At 39.1% G+C, this 17,914-nt stretch overlaps 1 protein-coding gene across 4 annotated transcripts in view; it reads right to left on the reverse strand.

The window, feature by feature from the left end:
- Nucleotides 1-7,005: 7,005 nt before the first annotated feature.
- A1cf (APOBEC1 complementation factor) overlaps nt 7,006-17,914 on the reverse strand; it is a 78,842-nt gene continuing 67,933 nt past the window's right edge. For all 4 annotated transcript variants that reach the window (XM_020151902.2, XM_020151901.2, XM_074078867.1 and 1 more), the window contains 2 exons: nt 17,617-17,768; nt 7,006-14,476 (listed from right to left, as the gene is read on the reverse strand). In XM_020151902.2, coding sequence (XP_020007491.1) covers nt 14,325-14,476; nt 17,617-17,768 — 304 coding nt within the window. In that variant the 3' untranslated portion in view covers nt 7,006-14,324. The remainder of the gene's footprint in view (nt 14,477-17,616; nt 17,769-17,914) is intronic.

Here is a 17,914-nt window from a genome sequence, read left to right on the forward strand (position 1 = left end):
TTTTGTGTCACCAAGACTTGAAAACCTGGTGCACTCTTCCTCCTTGGGAGCTTGTTTTGTTCGGGTGTAGTGGGTCCATCCTTTCTGAGGTGTGTACTGCTGTCTCAGTAGTGAGTGGCACCTGATAAGATCCCTCCTAGGATGGCTCAAGCTTCTCCCCACTCCAAGTGCAGATCAGGATGTAATCTCTTGGGAGGTTTGAGAGCACTGGAAACTTGAGTGGTGGAGTCTGGGCCAGCAGTCCCTGCTGCCTGAGAGATGACATTGCTGAAGAGAGACTGAGCACATAATTTTGGAGAAACTGATCTTTGGTTTCAAATGAGGGGAGGCCAGAGGGCTGACTCAAATAGAATAACCTATATAACATTTCATAAGGAGAGATTCCTATGTCCTTCCAGGGACCTTCCTATTCCTGGGTAAGGCTACAGGTAAGCATTTGGTCCAGGGTAACCTGGTCTCAAGAACTAGCTTAGTCAGTTGCCTTTTTAAAGTCTGATTCATTCTTCCAACTTTTCCCAAAAAGAGTGGGTACCATGGAGTATATTCCCACCTGATATCTAATGCCCTCGCCAATTCTCTGATTACATTATCTGTAAAGTGACTCCCATTATCTGAACCTACATTTTCAATAAGTCCAAACTGAGGAATTATATTGTCTAAAAGCATTTTAACTACTCCACTGGTGGTGACACTAGATAGGAGCATAGCCTCCACCCAAGTGCTTAGATGGCTATATAACCAGTAAATGCTTCAGATAGTCCACCCGGGGTAATTCAGTGTGGTCTACCTGAACACTTTGAAAAGGCCTCAGGCCTGGATTTCTTTCCCCTAAACTTTGCCCCTTTAAGGCCTGTTTGTTAGCCTTCCTACAGGTTAGACAGCCTTCAGTGATCTGTTTTGCTGCAGTATAGACTCCTGGACACATGTAAACTCTGAGGATGACATCACACATAGCTGGGACCCTTCTTCCCCATGACTTCCTTGGTGTAATTGGATTAATATCTCTCTCATGATAGGTTTGGAGAGTACTTCCCTCCCATCTGGGAGGAGCTATTTCCCCTCAAAAGTCTGGGAGGTGCCCAGGTTCCCAAGTTGAGCTTTCTCCTGGGGAGTGAAAATAGGGTTTAGGGATGGAGTCTGGACAACAAGAGTGGGGTGTAGCATTGGTATCTCTGGGTGGAGGGGACCTCCTTTGCAGCTCCATCAGCTAGGGTGTTTCCTTGCACCTCACGGGAGTTACCTTCACACCCTGGGACATGGACTATTGCGATCTCCTCAGGAAGCATAAGATTCTCCAGCAATCTGATAATTAGTTCCTTTTGTTCCAGGTCCTATCCTTCACTATTAATCAACCGTCTTTCAGCCCATATTTTTCCAAAAGTATGTGCCACCCTGAATGCATATTTAGAGTTAATATAGATCATTCTTTCTTTGTCTTTTAAGAATTTTAGTGCTTGATTGAGTCTAAATAGTTCACAGGTCTGAGCTGACCAGTTATAGGGTAACCTCTCAGATTCAATAACTTTTAATTTGACTCCATCTACCACCGAATATCCATTATGTCTTTTTCCTTGAATAACTCTAGAGGAACCATCCACAAGCAGCCTAAGTCTATCCAGGAAGGGAGCTCCCTGAGATCAGGTCTGATTTTCATCAAGTATTCAATAAGATCCAGACAGCAGTGTCTCATAGGGTCCTGGGCTTTTCCAGGTTTAAATAGTTTTCAGTAGTGAGGACCAAGTCATCCCTATCCAGTAGAATGGCTTCATGTTTTAATATTCTGGAATCAGTTAGCCACCTTCCTACTTTTTGCTAAAGAATAGTTCTGACCTGGTGGGGATGTGCTAACTATCAGGGACCCTCCAAAAGTCAATTTTCAACTTTTATTTCAGTCAGTAGGGCCATAGCAGCAACTGCTTGAATACATTCTGGCCACCCTCAAGTTACAGGGAAAAGGAATTTGGATAAATAAGCCACAGATTGTTTTATTTCCCCATGCTCCTGAGTTAGAACCCCCAAGGGCTGTTCCCTTATTTACATTAACAAATAAATGGAAAGGCTTCTCTAGGGAAGGTAGGCCCAATACAGGGGCTGTGATTAAGGATTGTTTAAGACTTTCTATTGTCTGGACTTCCTCTGGCTCACAACATAAAGGATCAGGTTCCTCTTCCAAAAGTTTAGAATAAAGGGTTTTAGTCCTGAGTGCATAGGATTCTATCCACAGTACGCAATATCCAATTAAACAGAGAAATATTTGAAGTTCTCTTTTGGTCTGTAGTAGAGGTATACCAGTAATCCCTAATCCGTGTTTCCCCTTGCTAAACAAATGTCCCATATATTTGACCTCTTCTTCAACAAATTGTAACCTAGTTTTTGAGACTCTTAGTTGTTGGCAGCCCAAGAAGTTTCAGAGACTAATTGTAGTATCTGTCACTTCTTTCTCAGTAAGTCCAGATAACCGAGGATCATCCACATATTGTAATAAACTCATCTGGGAGATAAGGCAAATTCCTCCAGCACTTGTTCTAAGACCTGGTCAAACAAGTTAGGGGAGTCAATGAAACCTTGTGGAAGGACTGTCCATCTGTATTGTTGCTTTCTCCCTGTCTGAGGGTCCTCTCATTCAAAGGCAAAGATGTCCCTGCTATCCTCCACCAAGGAGCAGGCCCAGAATGCATTCTTTAAATCAAAACCACTAAACCATTGATGATCTGGAGGTATTTTACTGAGGGGAGTATAGGAGTTTGGGATGACTGAGTGCTTGCTGCGAATCATCTGGTTAATGGCCGGGGAGATCCTGTACCAGCCAATAAGATCCATCTGACTTCCTAACTGGCAGGATCAGGGTATTAAAAGGGGACATGCAGGGTTCCCAAAGGCTGTCCTTATTAACCCCTCAATTATGGGTTTTAGGCCCAGCCTTCTTTCAGAGGTTTGGGATACTGCTTCCTTTATATTGTCCCAACGGGGGTTTTCAGGTCAATATGAAATGGGAGAATCTGTAGCCCTTCCCTGTTCCCATCCCTGGTCCATACCTCAGGGAGAATTTGGTCCTTGATTTGCTCTGTCATCAAATTTAATGACATCTTAACATTCTTTTCCCTAACTTTTATTTCTATGCTCTGCTCAGGCATTAAGTCTCTTCTTAGAAGATTGACCCCAGCCTCAAGTACAAAAAGGAGATTAATCCATGCCACATGATCTTGGAATTTCAATGGGGTGCATTCAAAGACACCCAGTAAAGGGACATGAAATTCCTCTTCCTGTACTCCAGAAATTGGGAACTGTCCCGAGGAGGATCATAGTGAGAGATTATCTGCCCGCTCCAGAGTCAACCAAGAAAATGATTTCTTTTTCTTTGGGTCCTACTTCTAGATTTATCAAGTGCTCCTTGTAGGACCCATCCACACAAAAGAGCTCTTAATCCCTCTATTCTTCCTCAAAGGTCATAAGGGGAAGTATCTTCTTCCTTCCCTCATGGGACTTTCATTTGAGATGTCCTGGCTTCCCACACGAGTAGCACCTGTTCTCTTTCTTTTCCCCTGAAGCCTGTGAATTTGGCCTTCCCTTCTGGGGTTTCTAAGCAGGTCTCAGCCCAACTCTCTGAAAAGTGTTTTTCTCCTGAGGATCTGCCCTATTGTGAACACATGATCTTAGCTTTTTGTTTTTGTTTTTCCTCATCTCATCTCACATAAACCTTTTGGGCCTCTCTTAATAATTCCTCCAAGCTTTTGTCCTTCCAGTTTCCTAACCATTTTAATTTCATTCCCATATCTGGTCAACTATTGGTTCCAAAGCAAAGTTTTAGCATTCCCTGTCTCAGGGAGTCATCTAAATTTAAACCTGAATACTTTCTCATTTGGTCTTTTGGCCCGTGAAAAAAGCCAGCAGGTCCCTCATCCTTTCCTTGTTGTATATCAAAGGCTTTGGCTTGCTTTTGGGATTGGGGAACAGATTCCCTGATTCCTTTAATGATCATATTCTCAACCCCCCCATCTCCTTTCTGTTAGCAGGGTTGTTATTATTCCAATGAGGGTCCTCAAGGGGGAAATTTCCTGTCTGTGGGCTGAACCTCAGGTCCTGGTGGTTGCTCTTTTTCCCATGAGGCCATGACAGCCCTCTCTCCTTCCAGGAAAATAAAATCCCCAAAATAGACATGAGTTTCTCTCAGGTGTAAATTTGCCAGCCTAGGAACTGGTCAAGTTGATCTGCAACTCCGTGTGAGTCTTCTAAAAGGGGCTTTAATGCTCTATTTAAATTTCAGACTTCTGTGCTAGTCTGCAGAGTATCAATGAAACCAAAGTTTCCACCTTCATTTGGGACCTCTCTGAGTGGGTAAAAGGTCTGTGACTGCATTTTGGGTGATGAGGGGAAGGGGAGATTCTGAATATCCCTCTGACATTGTTGGAGTTCCCTTCTGAGCCCTGGAAAGCATGAACCATGACTTGAAGTTGAGGCCAAAGCTGACGGGAGGTGGGGGTCACTTGGGGGCTCAGAAGGGAGCTCAGGCTGGGCCTCTGGAAGCTCCTGACTGGAGTCCCTATCTCTATCTTTGGACTCTGCCTGATAAGCTGAGGCTTCTAGATTATGTAAACAGGAAAGAGGGTCCCACTTAGAGGGGTTTTCCTTCAGCTAAGTTTTGTTCCTCTTTCCGAATTTTAAGGGAAAGAGAACCATGGATCCCTGTCTCCAACAAAGGGCATGATCAGTCTATTCCTGACTCCTGGGACTCTTGTCATTAGCATATTCAATGAGTAATTGGCAGGCCCAGTCCTCATCTGATCCAAATTTTGGCCAAAAAATGGCTGGTTTGAGAGTGAGTCCCTGTGTCCAGATAAAGTAGTAATTTGGTCATTTGCTTCTTCTTTTTGCCTTTGGTCCAAGGGTTATCAGGCCAATATTTTAACATGTGTCCTAGTGGACTATCTGATGGAATTTTATTTTTAGTTTCATCTTTTTTAGAGTTCTTTTTATTTCCGGCATTCCCCATCCTGGTCCACCTGGTTGGTAAGAATGCCTGGTAGAAGCTTAACCTTCCTAACTTCCTGGAGGAGTCTCACACACTACCCCCATGCTTCATCTGTCTCCAGCTGATTCCCTGGCAATAATATCCAGTTGGTGGCACTTTTTGGCAATAAGCAGGTTGCTATAAGCCCCCTACTAGGTTTTTATGGACTGCCATTAAGCCAAATATAGTCACCTGGCTACCTATGGAACTGTGGATTGGGACTCCACACTCTTCCTGTGTCTCAGACATGTGTCATTCACTCTCACCCAACCTCCGAGATTCTCCCAATGACCAAGGAAAATTTGCCAGTTGATGGCGTTTCTTACCATCCTTGGTCTGTGCACAGAATTTCTTGGTCACCATGGTGCTTACTGAGGCCCCTTTTCCCTGCGTTGCCAAGATAATTCAGGCCCGGAATGAATTTCTAGTCCAAGAACACTGGTCACACTGCAATGAGACAGAGGGACGCATCTCCCTTTGGGGAAGGGGCTTCCGAGCACCTCTCCCAGATGGAATTATCCCAGGTGAGCCCCCAGATTGTTGGAAATAAGACCTTCAAAGACCACCCGAGTCACAACTGAAGATACAGAAATGGAAAATTGTCTCAGGAAGGCAAAATTTACCTCTGCAGAAGGGTGTGCAGGCACGTGGGCACAGCAAGCACAAAGAGTAGACCATAGTCTGCATTTTTATCCCTGACCACAGAGCGGAGGACCCCTGCCCCTTTACTTGGAATGGTCAAGTTTAGGTGCACAATTTGCTCCTGATTAGTTGATGCTACACTTGGAATTTGAGGATGGGGTAAGTAGTAATTTTGGCACTAAAACGGAGCTCAGTGGACAAGAACCTGGAATTACAAGCAGGTAAGATGGCAACGCATTTTGATAAGAAAGACTGTTTCTTTCACAACCACGCACCAAGTCCAGTACCAGATGATCTTGCATGCCTTGCTTCTTTTAATCTTCACACTCTTCCTGTGATGTAGGTATTTGTAGCAGACTCTGCTGGTTTTCCTTCAATCTTAATTCCTCCACGCTTTCACAGTAAAATAGTTTTCATGATTGCCTAGATAAAGACGACATTTCCGATCCTCTCTTGCAGCTAGTTGAGGCCATATACTTAAGTTCTGAACAATGTGATATAAACCACAGTGTTGTGTGGCAGCTGCCAGCAACTCTCCTTCAGGAAAGTTAGTAGGAGTACTTTCTTCTTTGTATTTTCTTCATCCTCTTAGAAAGTAAATCTTAGACCATGACCTTGAAATCATGCAAATAAAATAAGAGACACTATGTTCAAGACACTAAGAATGTACCAGCATCAGATTGCGTTTTGGGGCTTTTGGGTTTATTTAAAGGAATGCTATTTGGGGAGTGTCATTACCACCCAAGCCTGATCCTAGCTAGTTGAGAACTTAGTAACTAGAATTGGGGAATAGAAACCAAAATACGTGATTTTTGTGTTAGTGCAGAGTTGGCAAACCTTTGCTGTAAAGGGCCAGAGAGTGAATAGGTTAGATTTTGCAGACCATATATGGATATGTAGTCACAAGTTCTTCCTTTTATTTAAAACAACCTTTTAGAAATGTAAAAAACATTCTCAGCCAAACTGTTTATAAACATAACAACCATTTTTAGCTCAAGAGCCAAAAAACAACAGGATTTTGTGCTGGAGGGAGTTTACCTATGCCTATTCCTATCCTCTAGGGATTGCAGTTGCCCCCAGGCAAATGTCTTCAGAGCACACCCACCTTTCTGGAGTCCTGGTTTCTCTTACTCTTTAGTTTCTGAGTATTTCCCTTGTTTATTGTTGGAAAGTAAATCACTTAATTACTAAAAGTGACATTTATTCTCAGAAAATGTACTAGAGAGAACCTACATAAAACTGGGAATGCAAGGATGTCATCAAAAATATTGCAGTGATGGATTAGTAATATTCAGATATTCACTAAGGAAAGCGAAACTGTAGGGTTCAGGAAAGAAAAGATTAGCAACTCATGCTGACAATTTCTAAAATTTTATTATGGTACTGGAAAATTCAATTAAAACCACTTTACCATCCTGGAATTTCACAATATTGCATTGTTTTTCATTTCATCTGATTTATGATTCTAAGATGCCCAATACATTTATATCTTCCAAAACAAAAATTATTTCCCCAATAAGTGAATGCCATAATTCTTAACATAGTTAGATAAATCAGAGTCCTATAAAATGTTGTACTCAAAGTACAAAAATAAGTGCTTTATGTACATTCTTTAATACTGTTTTTTGTCTCTTTCTTTTGGTACCTTAGCTAACTTCACATAAATAAAATAGTAACAAAAAGAAAATGAAGCAAAGAATGTCTAACATCTGGAAATTAGAAATGCTTGCTAAGAGATAAAGGCTAATAATATCTGCTTATTTTTGCAGTCAGAAAAATAGAAAAAAGAGAATGCTATGAAGTAATAGGCATAAAATACCATAATTACATTAAATATTTAAACCAGTGATAATAACAGTTGAGTTAAATGGATATATTTGCAGTTTGAGAGCACAAATATCTCTTAGGAATTACAACAGAAAATGACAAGTTTTACCAGGTGCTGGTGGCTCATACCTGTAATCCTGCTACTCAGGAGGCAAAGATCAGGAGGATCATGGTTCAAAGCCCTATCTTGAAAAAACCGATCACAAAAAAGGGGGTGGTGGAGTGGCTCAAGGTGTAGGCCCTGAGTTCAAACCTCAGTACCACCAAAAAAAGAAAATGATGTTTCAAAACAAAATTGTAATTTATTAAAAAAAAAACTATGTATATATACTCCTGCAAATCATTTATTGCCACAAAGATATAAGCATGACTAAGGCTTGTTAAGTTGACTTTTGAGTTTTATAAACACAAACATATTTAGAAAGCAGAAACACTAAATGTTTTCAAGTAAATAAGAAGCATGGTACACTCATTAACATCAATTGCATGTGGCTTCTTCAGAATCTCTAAATCTTTTTCCTCTTCTCCTATTTTTGCAGAGTTCTTTATATTTCTCTGCAGAAAATACTCATTTTACTTAAATAACAAAGAGGTCAAATGTTAAATTCACCTATAAAAAAGGACTGTACCAACTCAGTGTTTGGCAGTAATAATGGAAACCTAAGGTTTAGGATGGAGAAGATCTATTTTTTGGGATTCTGCCCAAGTGGCAAAACCCACCAGCTGATTCAACTATATTCAGTTTTGAAAAGTGCAGATTGTGCCACTAGACTGTGTGCCCCACCCAAGAGGAACATAAGAAATAAATACATTTGTAGTCACAGTTTCTGACCTAAGGGTAGGTGCCTAGTAAATACAGACCGATCACACCTTATATGAAGAATAGGGTTGTGGGTTAACAGCAAAAGAGCTTGTAAAATTTATCTAATTCTCAATATTAGTAAAGGAAACAAAAAAAGTCTATAAAAATGTAAATAATCTATCAATATTGTTTTCCATTAAAAGTAAGAAAACCTTTGTATAGGATTATGTGAATAGTTTTTGGTTAATAATAGTTGATGATCAGCCATAGTAGTGAAGTTAAATGCAAGGGAATCAGTGTTTAGGCAAATTTGTGAAATGGAAGAAGGAGGAAAAGGAAAAATGCTTTTTAAGGTAAAGATTTACATAGGAAGTCCTTGCTACTTTGAGATACAAGACGAAGGAAGAAAAGAAATAGCAATGCTCTGCAGATCTTGATAGACCAAGTGAACACTTCCAAGAGCCATCTTCCATCTTGTCCCCCGCCTGATCTGGCCTAATGGCTACTTGTTTCTACTAAATGAAGGTGGAGCTCCTGGCCACAGCCTAGAGAGATGAATGGAAAACTAGGACCAGAAACAGCCTGGAGAGAGGGCCAGCTAAGCAGGGAATGGATCAGAGGTGACTTGGTAGAGAAGATGGTGACTCCTCTACACTCACTCTTACCCTAATCAGAAGCAGCTGAGCCAGGAAGTCCAAGCTGTATCTGCTCTGGAGAGGAGCAGGGTGTTGCCATTCTACAACACTTAAAAAGAATAAAAACAAAACTAAAAGGCACCATAAAGATGGGAGGTAGGAGGGAAGGAAAGCTCACTGTATTGTTTATTTGCTAAATTGGGAGACATTTGAGAGTGAGAAGGGCACTGCTAGTATTTATATGGGGCCACAACCTCAGCCAGGACAAACCAGATGTGTGTCCCCTCAGAAAACACTGTTAAACCCTGGCAAGGTGGATAGTCAGTCTCCAAGAAGTTCTCATGGGCAGTTTACTTTTTAAAATGTGCTGTTTCTTGATCTCTCCTCTTCAGGTAGACAGTATCATATGGGAAGAGAAGACATGACTTGCTATTGTTCTTGATTTCTCTCTCAAAACAGGAAGAAAGTCTGTTGGGAAAGGTAGTGCAGAATTGTTTCATATTTTATTCCAGGCACATTTGAACGAATGGCTTTGGGGTTGCAAATTATTTTTTATCTTCTATATTGGTTATGAATTCCTTTTCACTATTAGCTAGAGTATAAGATTTTTTTGTTGTTGTTTTTAAAATATTTCTTACAAAACAGGAGAACTAGGGACACATAAAATTTCAGTGATCCATAAAGGAGTCTATGTGTTTAAGATGTACATTGTGACATTCTTTTTTCTGAATAAGCATGGAAAGAAAAATCTTGCTTTTAAAATATTGAACATTTGGGGGCCAAAAGAATCTTCTGCACTTATTTTTTTATTCAATAAAAAAATTAAGCAACAGTGGCTCATGTCTGTATTCCCAGCTACTGAGGAGCTGGAGATTGGGAGAATCACAGTACAAGGCCAGTCTGGGCAAAAAGTTAGTGAGGCCCCATCACAACAAATAAGTCAGGTATTGTGTACACTCCAGGGGTCCCAGCTACACAGGAGGCTATAGATAGGAGGATTGAAGTCTGAGGCTGGTCCCCAGCAAAAACACAAGATTCTACCTGAAAAATAACTAAAAAAAAAAAGGGGGGGGAGGTAACAGTTGTGGCTCAAGTGGTAGAACATTGCCTAGTAAGTACCAGGCCCGAAGTTCAAACTCTAGTACTGCAATAATAATAATAATAATAATAATATTTTACTCATAAGTAAAATATGTAAGTGATTGAGAAAAAATATCATTTTGTTATAGTTTCACTCATTAGCATAGCTTGCTTTACTTTATTGGTGGATACATTATACTTTCTACGAATATGTTCTGTAAAACCCAGGGGATTTTCAAGATGCTACTAGAATGAAGTAAAATTTCAACATGGGATTTGAGATTAGTGAAAATCTGGTAGACAATGGTTACATGTTAGCTAAGAACATGTTACCTAGTTTCTCTCTGTCTTCCATTAAGAATATAAAAATTCATGAAAGTATTTATTAGGAAGTTCTTTATCATGTAATATTTTAAATACAGTTTTATCTTTAACAGATATATTTACTATATGTAAAAGTATATCTACAAAATATAAAAAGTGTCAGGTCTGCAGGTTAATTTTTAGATATTTTTTCACCCCTTGAGAAGTTTCAAGGAGGGATAAACGACCATGACATTGTGTGAATACTGGGTACATTGTTCACTATTTCTTGTAAGTTACATTTAAGAAAGGTTGGATGGAGCTGGAATTTCTCAAACTTTGTAGCTTTGAATGTAAAGAAAATTACCTAAATATTTAACTTTCTTTATTGGCCTTTATTCTACAAATGGCACCCTGGAGAATCTCCTTGTCTATATGGCTTGCCATTGTGATCCAGTTGTCCAAGATAGAATAAGATAGAGTCATGTAAAATGTAAAATATACTGAAAATAAATGTAAGTTGAAAAATACATTGATACAATATTTTGCTAAACTATATGATTGGAATAATTTTTTTAAAAAACTTTTAAATAAAACAAAACCTAATTTCTTATATAGCTATGATCAATATACAGCTATAATTTAGTTTTCATTTTAAAAAGTTAAGGAACTATGGTTTGGAAGTAGGTCCTCTTCTTTTAGATACTTCTTGAAGTCAATATTTTCTTTGTATGAGGTAGCTTTCCAGCAACCTTTTGGTTTGGCATGATAGTGGTTGGATGCAGTGTGGTATCCTAATCAACTAGGAGTATTTTATTCCGTTGCAGTTTGAGGTGCTCTTCTTGATGTACAGCAATTTGAGAAAACAGAGCATTTTTGTAGGTGAGGAAATAAACTCAATCTCATTGCTGTTCCATTTCCTTCTGTTTAAGAAACATGGGTTTGATTTAATTATTAATAAACTATTAATTGTCAAACTTGAGAAACCCAATTCTAATTAACTGGGCATTTCCAAATTATTGGTTTGGGTACATTGTTATTATCTCTTGGGTAACTAATTTTAAGTTTTTCTATGAAGAATTAGGAACCAGTCAAGTAAGAAATTGAAGAGTGGATCAGGAGGCAGAGGTATAAAGGTGATAAACAGGTGCTCATTGCTTAAGTCTAAAAATATAAACATTGTGCAAAATTAACCTTTGGTTCTGTACTTAATATAAAAAGTTCATTTTCCTCCTGTTTCAAACTCATCATAGAAGGACTTGGTCTATATTTCGTCACGTGGGGAAAGTAAGAACAAAACATGCTGCATGGTAGACACAGATACTTTCTATGAATATACTCAAATGGAATTTGAAGTCTTCTGTAGAGATTACTAAAATGAAGTAAAATTTCATCAAAAAACAAAACCACATCTACTCACTTTTATAAAAATCATATTGTACATATGTACATATTGTAAATACTTGTGTTTTTTCTCAAAAGTAATGATGTGATTTTCCATTGGTAAGTTTCTTGACAGTTTTTTTTTTTTTTTAGTGATCTCTGTTCTTGATAATTTTTTTTAAAACAGTGATGTTAACCTTATCCAGAGCAATGATTTTTCTCATAAGGAGATACCTGCATTAGCTAATTTTCTTTTCATTTTTAATAAATAAAACTTGTCTGGATCAGTCTTTGTCTTTTGCAATGACTTCACATGTTGAATGCCCTTTTCTTTTTCTTTTCAAATATTCTGAGGAAAATTAGAACTTTTGCTCCTGGAATTTAGAGTGCTTTTTTAGGGTAAGCAGAGATTTGCCTGCCCCAAAAGACATTTGCTATGTCAATGAAATTACTCTCTTTGAGAATAAAAGCAGTCTGTGGGGGAAGTATAAATTTGGATATAAGCATTGCTTTAGAAGCCATTTTTTACTTTCTCATTTTTAGAGTTGGCTCAAGAGTTAGTTTGAAGTCAAAATGAATTATATTCAAATTCATACTGTTTATGAGGAGAATATGTATAAAATATGATTTGACTGTTTTTTTTTAAGTTAGGCAATTTTTTCATGGATTTTTCTGTTTAATGAAAATAGAATTTAAAAAATCAGATAGAATGGAAATACAAGGAAACTTAGTTGCACATTGAAATTACCTAGGAATTAAAAAAAAAAACCAAACAAAAACTGGTGTCAGTTCCCCACTCCAAGATATTCTGATGTAATTGATATGAGGTGTGATGTTGACCTTAGTGCACGTAAAAGCTCCCCAGGTGTTTCCAGTGTCCTCCAGAATATGAGAAGCTAAAAGTAAAACAAAAAGCACAAAGTCTTTCAGAATTTCAGCTGTAGCTTAGAAGACTTTGATGTCTTATTGGAGTTAATATAACTGAAAGGTCATAGGGACTTTCAAATGTGATTGAAATTGACCTGATTTTGATTGGAATCTGACATGATTCTGGACCACAGAATTCCATTAAGGAGTTGATCAAATATTCTGCACCTTTGTGGGTTTTTTTGTTTGTTTGTTTTCTTTTGAGTTCTGAAGAATTAATTCAGAACCATTAATAAAACTGGAGTAATCGAATAGCATTTGGTATTGGACTTTTGATTAATTCTATTTTGAACAAAGTAATCATTTATAAGTATGGAAGGAAAGTATCACCTCCTCTTCACCCCCATTCTTGGTTTGTAGCACCTTCCCTTCCTCACCATCAGATGTTCCTGGAGAAAAGCCCCAAGACTCTACAAGATTTGGTCACATAACAACCTTGCTGAGTGTCTGAAGAGACAGTTTTTAATCTGCTCTGATGGAGGGAAGATTTTCCTGTGATGGTTTCAAGACAAAAGAATTCAGCTATGGTGAAGCTGCTTATACTTATTGAAAGAAAGTAAAAGGAAGGGAAAGTAAAGGATCTTTGGCAGATTTAATATGAGTAGGTTGGTTAGAAAATTCAAGGCTAACCTCAAGTTAATATAACTGTCTGGAGCAGGGTGCGGTGGCATATACTTCTGAACCCCAAGCCCTCAGGAGGCGGAGACAGGATGATCTCCAGGTTGTTAGCCTGAGCTACATAGCAAGATCCTGGTCTCAACAAAACAAAACAAAACAATGAAACAACAACAAAACCCCAAACCCAAACAAAGCCACCCCCCCCCTCCATCTTCACTCTCTTGTTAAAATGACTTTTCAGTAAATTTTCTGCTTAGGGAAAAGCATCATAAATGATATTTTGTAGTTCAATTTAGTTTTTTTATGATAATAGAGAAAGGCAAAAGGAGTCAAAGTAAATTTTGACTTGCATGTCAAAATTTTAAAATGAGGAAAAGTCATTTCTCATTTCAACCCTCATGTGGGTATTGGTTTTGGATTGTGAGCATCTTTGGGCAGGGGAGGAGTTCTAGGGGAAAATAGGTGTGGGCTACTGCATTGAATAAACACGGGGCTTGGATTTGTTTCAAACATGTCTGAAACATGCATACAATTTCTAAGAAGTGCCTAGGGGCTGCAGAGGACAGGAAGATCTTGACCTATGCCCAATCAACTGGATGGAATTCAGGCCGAAGTGATGCGGATTTCATAAAGTCCTGGACAGTTTTCACAAGCTCAGGCCTGCCATCATGCCCTACATGGAGGGCAATGGGGAGGGCATTTTACAAAACATCTTTCTGCCTTCCTTTTACTCTTTGTGACTTGTGTGCCATGACGCAGTTGGGAGCCAGGGGTTAAGACTCTGGAGTTTAATTGGCAACCCCGTGTTGTCACTGACTGCCCAGGTCTACTCAACACCAGCTTTTGCCTAAGAGACTTCTGTCAGGCTCTGTAAACATACTCCTGAGACCCTCGGGAACCTTGGAAGAACAACTTTTGATTTCCTTGAGAAATAACATTCACGTTTCATGATTCTACAATGAGTATAAGTTATGCTGTCTCATACAAGGCATTGCTTTGGGAAAGGCATGACTTCAGATCATTAGGGGACTGAGTTAGAGGTTTATTTCTGCTACACAGAGTTCTGTGTGTCTTATTCTTAAATTATAGAAAGGTATCTTCAGAAGGCTCCATATCCATCCCCTCGGGCAGTCACTGCAAAAGTGGGGTAGACCTCATAGGTTGTGTAGGCTGCTAGGTCTTGTCCAAGGGTCATTGCTTGCTTGAGCTGGGCTGCAGACACAGGTCCAGTTGCACTGGGGACAGCATATCCTGGTGGAGGCAGAGAAAATTTCATGAAAGGGATTCAGATTTGTTCCCTTTTGCCATATTGTCTTCTTTTAGCAATATGAAAATTGCTTAAAGCCAGAAGCAAGTATGTAGCTATAAAATATGCTTGTAGGGGTCACAAGATGTAGACTGGGTTTTTAGATGGCACTTGAAAAATCCTAGGACAGTGATCCTCAGAGTGGGAACCACCTGTGTCACCTCTGTCAGGGTCACTTCACACTCAAAGAATTAGAGACATTGAAGAGGGGATCCAAGAAACAAATGTAAGTGGATGCTTAGTTGATGAGAATTTACACATAGAAATTCACCAGAGGGTCTCAGACTTTATCAAGGAGGGCAGGCCACTGAGAGGTTGGCTGGGATTTGTGGTGGAAGGGTTCTGTGGGTCTGGTTCTGTTACAACACCACACCTGCCTAAAATCCCACACTTGCCTGAATGAAACATTGAAAAACATTGCCTTCATCCAAAAAGATGAGTAGAGTGGGTAGACCAGCAGGGGAAATGCTGTGTCTACATACAACATCATAAAAGCAAATGCCTCCCATGTCCATACTAGACCTAACTATGAATGACTAAAGTCCCTTCTCACCTACCATTAAGCCCATCCTTGATGTTAGTTCTCACTCTCAGAGAACAAAAAAATTTGAGAAATAAAGCCATCATCCATGGGCTGTCATGTTAGTATTATGTCTAGCTGATGGACATTCACTTTTGAAGAAAGCAGAATAGCTAGAATCTAAAGTGGTATTTCTTTGTTCATGTTTTAGGCCAAACCTGACTAGTTCTGAGATGATACAAAAATTGTGAAAGATAACATGAAAAAGGACAGGCATACGTAGGAAACAAATGGAGACCTGATTATTTATGTGTGGTGGAAGTCGGCCCAACCCCAGACACATTGATTTTTTTTTTCTGGTGGCATCTCAGGCAGCAGGAAGCTAGCTGGACTATGTTTTTAAAAATTGAGTTTACATCTATGTTTAGTCTGTGTTTTTAATGCATAAGTAAAGTTTGGTACATTTTACCAAGGATACGAGAAATGAGTTAATTGCCTTCATAATTTTGGAAATGGGATTTCTACAGGAAGTAAATAATGTGAATGTGTGAGTGTGTGTGTGTGTGTAGCACAGATTTTACCTTTAGAATATTTGAGTTTTCTTTTTCAGTTTGGTTGATTTCTTAAGTGCAAGGGTATTTGTGTTTCAGATTCTTCCCTTGGAGTCTACTATTCTTTGCTTGACTCCACAGCAGTTATGAGAAGCTCTCAAATTCTTAGCATTCATTCCCCAGACAACTTTCATACCCTAAATACTTTTAACTCCTTGCAGGAGCAAATAGAAAGGAGGATGAGATTTTTAAAGTCTTGAATAAAAGAAAATCCTTTCCGATGAAGATAGACTTTGAAATTTTCTTGACAGTGGTTCATTTATTTTTATAGTAGTTAGGTGTCTTTGGGGTGCAGCTTTCTGTAAGACCAAAGCTATAAGTCCTTGGTAGATGAACAAGTAAACATCTGGATGCACAAGGGCTGATGGTCTGCACTGCCCAGGGAGGACCTTGCTCTCTGTAGTGTCAGATGTTGTCTTGGTAACCTTGCAGGGGCTGACCAACTTCTTACAGAGAAACAAAACTAGAACTGGGGTCATGTTTGTATGTGGAGCATGATTAGTTTTAGCCTTACTTGTGAGAAATAGAAGACATATTCACCATTTTTCTTTTTAGAGAAATAAAACAAGAGCCAAGTAGTCACACACCCATAATCCCAGAGCTAGGGACACTGGAGCAAGGGATCATGAGTTCAAGGCCAGCCTGGGCCATATAATGAGACTCTCTCTCAAAAAAAAGGAGAGTCCACCCAGGTGTTGTAGATGTGATGAATACAGAATTTCTTACACTTCTACATGACCAATATAAGAATTAATAAATGTGTAGAAATGTCACAATTGTAGATCTAGCGAACTCTAGTTTGGTCATAAGGGGGGGGAGCATGCTGACACAATGACAAGAAGGAATGACAAATTTTTACAAAAGAAATTAAAATTCTATTTCTTAAAAAATGTAATAACTACTAAGAGAAATTTCTGAGAGAAGTTTCTTGCCTGGTCCCTTTTAATCTCAGGAGGATTCATTTTTAATGACTAGCATTTGTTGTGGGTACATAATAAATGGAGAACCCTTTTGAGTATGACTCCTGAAGGCTTGTTGATCTACAGATAAGCTCTATGTTAAGCAAAGAGTATATGCCCACACAAAAATTAGAGAACAGATAAATTGAGGCCTGATTGCTTACATACTGAAAGGATCTTGTCTGTCCCTCTCTCTTACACATAATTGTTGACTTAACCAAAAATAGGGGGTGGTAGGAGAGGGCAAATACAGTGGAAATATGTAAACTTGATATAAATGGAAAAATGAGACTTGTTGAAACAATTCTAGGAATGGGGCTAGGCAGAATAAAGGATAATGATGGAGGGGATGAATTCAACTATGTGTAGTATAAAAACTTTATAAATGTCACAGTGTACCCCCCCCAGTACAGCAATAATAGAAAATTGATCTACACATCCATTTCAGGAAGCAAAGTAATAAAAGATTGAAGATTAGAAGTGGGAAGAGAAAGCAAGGATTGTTTAAAAGTTAATTGAGTCTTTTCAGTACTCAGTTTCCTCATCTGTATAATGGGCATTAGGATCTAAGATAACTCTTAGTGGGGTCCTGAGCATTACTGCAATAATACAAAGTTTGCTGAGCATTTTGGTGAGTGCCTACTTCATAGTAAGAGCTCAAATAAACACCACCTATTAATAAATAGTACCAAAGTATCCAGCTAAAAGAAAAAACAAACAAATCCAGACTCAGAGAGATTGATTCATTCAAGATAATGCACGTGCTTAAAGCTGAGGTGAGCCTAGAGCCAATTTCTGCTGCCCTGCTCAATTTTCCTGTCTCACGCTTGAATGGTTCACTCAGCTAGCAAATTCTTTTTTGGTCCACAGATGGTTCAAGTAGGAATCATTGTAGGTGGAATTCACAAGCAATCCTTGAGTCCATGGTACCAAGAAGGGATTCCCAAATACTCTTTGTAGGTTGCCATTCCTGGCATGATTGCCTTTCTCCATACCTGGGAAAACAGTAGCAGAGGTGGCAGCAGCTGCTGCAGTCCCAGTGTCTCCTCCATCGGTGGGAATGCCCAAGGTCTGCAGGGTGTATTCTGCAGCATATGTCTTTGCTTCATCCACATAGGCACTTAGTTTAGGAGGCGTGAAAGGGTGGCTGGAAACCAGAGTTAATTAGATTGGGTGTTTTTAAATTAGTGTTCTGAGTCAGGTGAAAAGCTAAGGTATGGATAATTTTTATATGCTTGGATGATGAAATTTTATCTGGGTGCTCTTCATGCTCTTTGCTATTAAAAGCTTCTA

Source organism: Castor canadensis, chromosome 7 (genome assembly GCF_047511655.1).
Source record: "Castor canadensis chromosome 7, mCasCan1.hap1v2, whole genome shotgun sequence".
Classification (NCBI taxonomy): domain Eukaryota; kingdom Metazoa; phylum Chordata; class Mammalia; order Rodentia; family Castoridae; genus Castor; species Castor canadensis.